At 52.2% G+C, this 1,891-nt stretch overlaps 1 protein-coding gene across 1 annotated transcript; it reads right to left on the bottom strand.

The window, feature by feature from the left end:
* Positions 1 to 149: 149 nt before the first annotated feature.
* EAH_00049430 (hypothetical protein, conserved) lies at positions 150 to 1,856 on the bottom strand (the record flags this gene model as incomplete). The annotated part of the gene is made up of 1 exon (XM_013394406.1): positions 150 to 1,856. The coding sequence occupies one exon, from the start codon at positions 1,854 to 1,856 to the stop codon at positions 150 to 152; it is 1,707 nt and encodes a 568-aa protein (XP_013249860.1).
* Positions 1,857 to 1,891: the final 35 nt, after the last annotated feature.

Below are 1,891 nucleotides of genomic sequence, written 5' to 3'. Positions count from 1 at the left end.
GCTGCAGCTGTTGCAGCAAATGCTGCTGGTGCTGCAGCAGCTGCTACGACAAATGCTGCTGACGCTGCAGCAAATGCTGCTGATGCTGCAGCAGCTGCAGCAGCAGCTGCTGCTGCTGCAGATGCTCTGTAGGGAGCAGTTTGCTTGCATTATTGTTTGTTGCGTCTGTTATTTGCTTTATTTTTCCTTGCTGCTGTCGCCTTCACCGTTTGCTGCTGCTGCTGCTCCTGCTGCTGCTCCTGCTTGAGGAGCAGCATATGAATAAATTTCTTTCTTTCTTCTTCAGTTTTTAAAGAAGGAAGCCTACAGATCGCAAGGTCATTGAAGGCAGCAGGAAAAGCAGCAAACTGCTGCTGCAGCGGCTGCTCCCATACAAAAGGCAGCAGCTCCAGCAGCAGCAACGCACCCCGAGAAGGCTGCACAAATGAACAGCCACCTGCACACACTGAAGCAGCAGCAGCAGCAGGTGAAGCAGCAGCAGCAGATGCCTCAGTCAAAGGCCTGGGGGCGTCATTTGCTTTGCTTCCCCCTATCAGCACCTCTCCTCCTCCCTCTTCTGCTGCTGGTGCTTCTGCTGCTGCTGCTGCTGCTGCTGGTGCTTCTGCTGCTGCTGCTGCTGCTGCTGGTGCTTCTGCTGCTGCTACGTCTGCTGCTGCTGCGCCTGCTGCTGTTGCACCTGCATTTGTTGCTGCTGCATTTGTTGCTGCTGCATTTGTTGTTGCTATTTTCTCTTTATCTTTGTTAACCTCAGTAAGAAGCAAACCCTTAAAAAGACTTCGTCGCATTTCGTATGAACTCAGCGCGTTGCCCAGCAAAACAAAACCGCAAAACTTCGCCTCTAAACCTCCCTCACCTTCTTCAGGGTTTGGGGGCCCCTCCCCTCTAGGGTTTAGGGGCCCCTCTCCTTCTTTAGGGTTTAAAGGCCCCTCTCCTTCTTTAGGGTTTAAAGGCCCCTCTCCTTCTTTAGGGTTTGGGGGCCCCTCCGTTTCTTCACGGTCTTTGGAAGCACTACAGCTGCCGTTGCTGCTGCTGTTGTTTCTGCAGCTGCTGCCGTTGCTGCTGCTGCTGTTGCTGCTGGTGTCTGTAGTTGAGGGATGTATACATTGATTGGGTGTACAATGAGGAGTATTCCCGCAGACAGAGCAAAACAAAGAAATACGATTTTCTGTTGCAAATAAATCTCCATAGAGGTCTGCATCACAGTGTGGGGCGAAGTAAATATTAATAGTTTGTCTTGTATCTTTTAGCTGCTTTTTTCTGTTCTTTTCTAAAGATAAAGGAGACAAACAACTGCCACCAAACAACAGAAACAATATCCGCAAATCCAAAGCACTCATCACAGGGTCGAGCACATGCATGCAGCTAGCAGAGACCTGCAGCAGCTGCTGCAGCAGCAAAGCCATTGCTAGCTGGTAGCGGCAGCTACGAGTATCAGTGCATGCACTGGGGCTTCCCAGCCCCAAACAAATCAAAACAAACTCTACATCTTCTCTTCTAAAAACAGATGCAGCAATATCAGGGGCTTCAACGGGGGCCCCCTTATCGGGGGGCCCCACAGGGGGGCCCCCTATGGGGGCCCCCTCACATTCGGTGTACATACACTGCAGTTCCTCCCTCACTGCTTCCTCCAGCTTCTGCTTTATCTCAAACCATAACAACGAATTCTCTACCTCAGGCTTTAGCTGCCTTACAGCAGCAGCAATTGCTGCTGCTTCTGCTGCTTCTTCTGCTGCTGCTGTTGCTGTTGCTGCTGCTGAGGGTGGAGCTGCTGCTGCTTCCTTCGCACTCGCTGGAGATGCAGCACTGGGGGGCCCGAAAGAGCTAATGGGGGGCCCGGGGCCCCCATACCTGCACATACTTCGTGCAAACTCGACCTGGGATCGACTCAGAC

This window comes from Eimeria acervulina, genomic scaffold, assembly GCF_000499425.1.
Source record: "Eimeria acervulina Houghton genomic scaffold, Eah_scaff799, whole genome shotgun sequence".
Taxonomy (NCBI): domain Eukaryota; phylum Apicomplexa; class Conoidasida; order Eucoccidiorida; family Eimeriidae; genus Eimeria; species Eimeria acervulina.
This window is presented reverse-complemented; position numbering and strand designations above follow the sequence as displayed.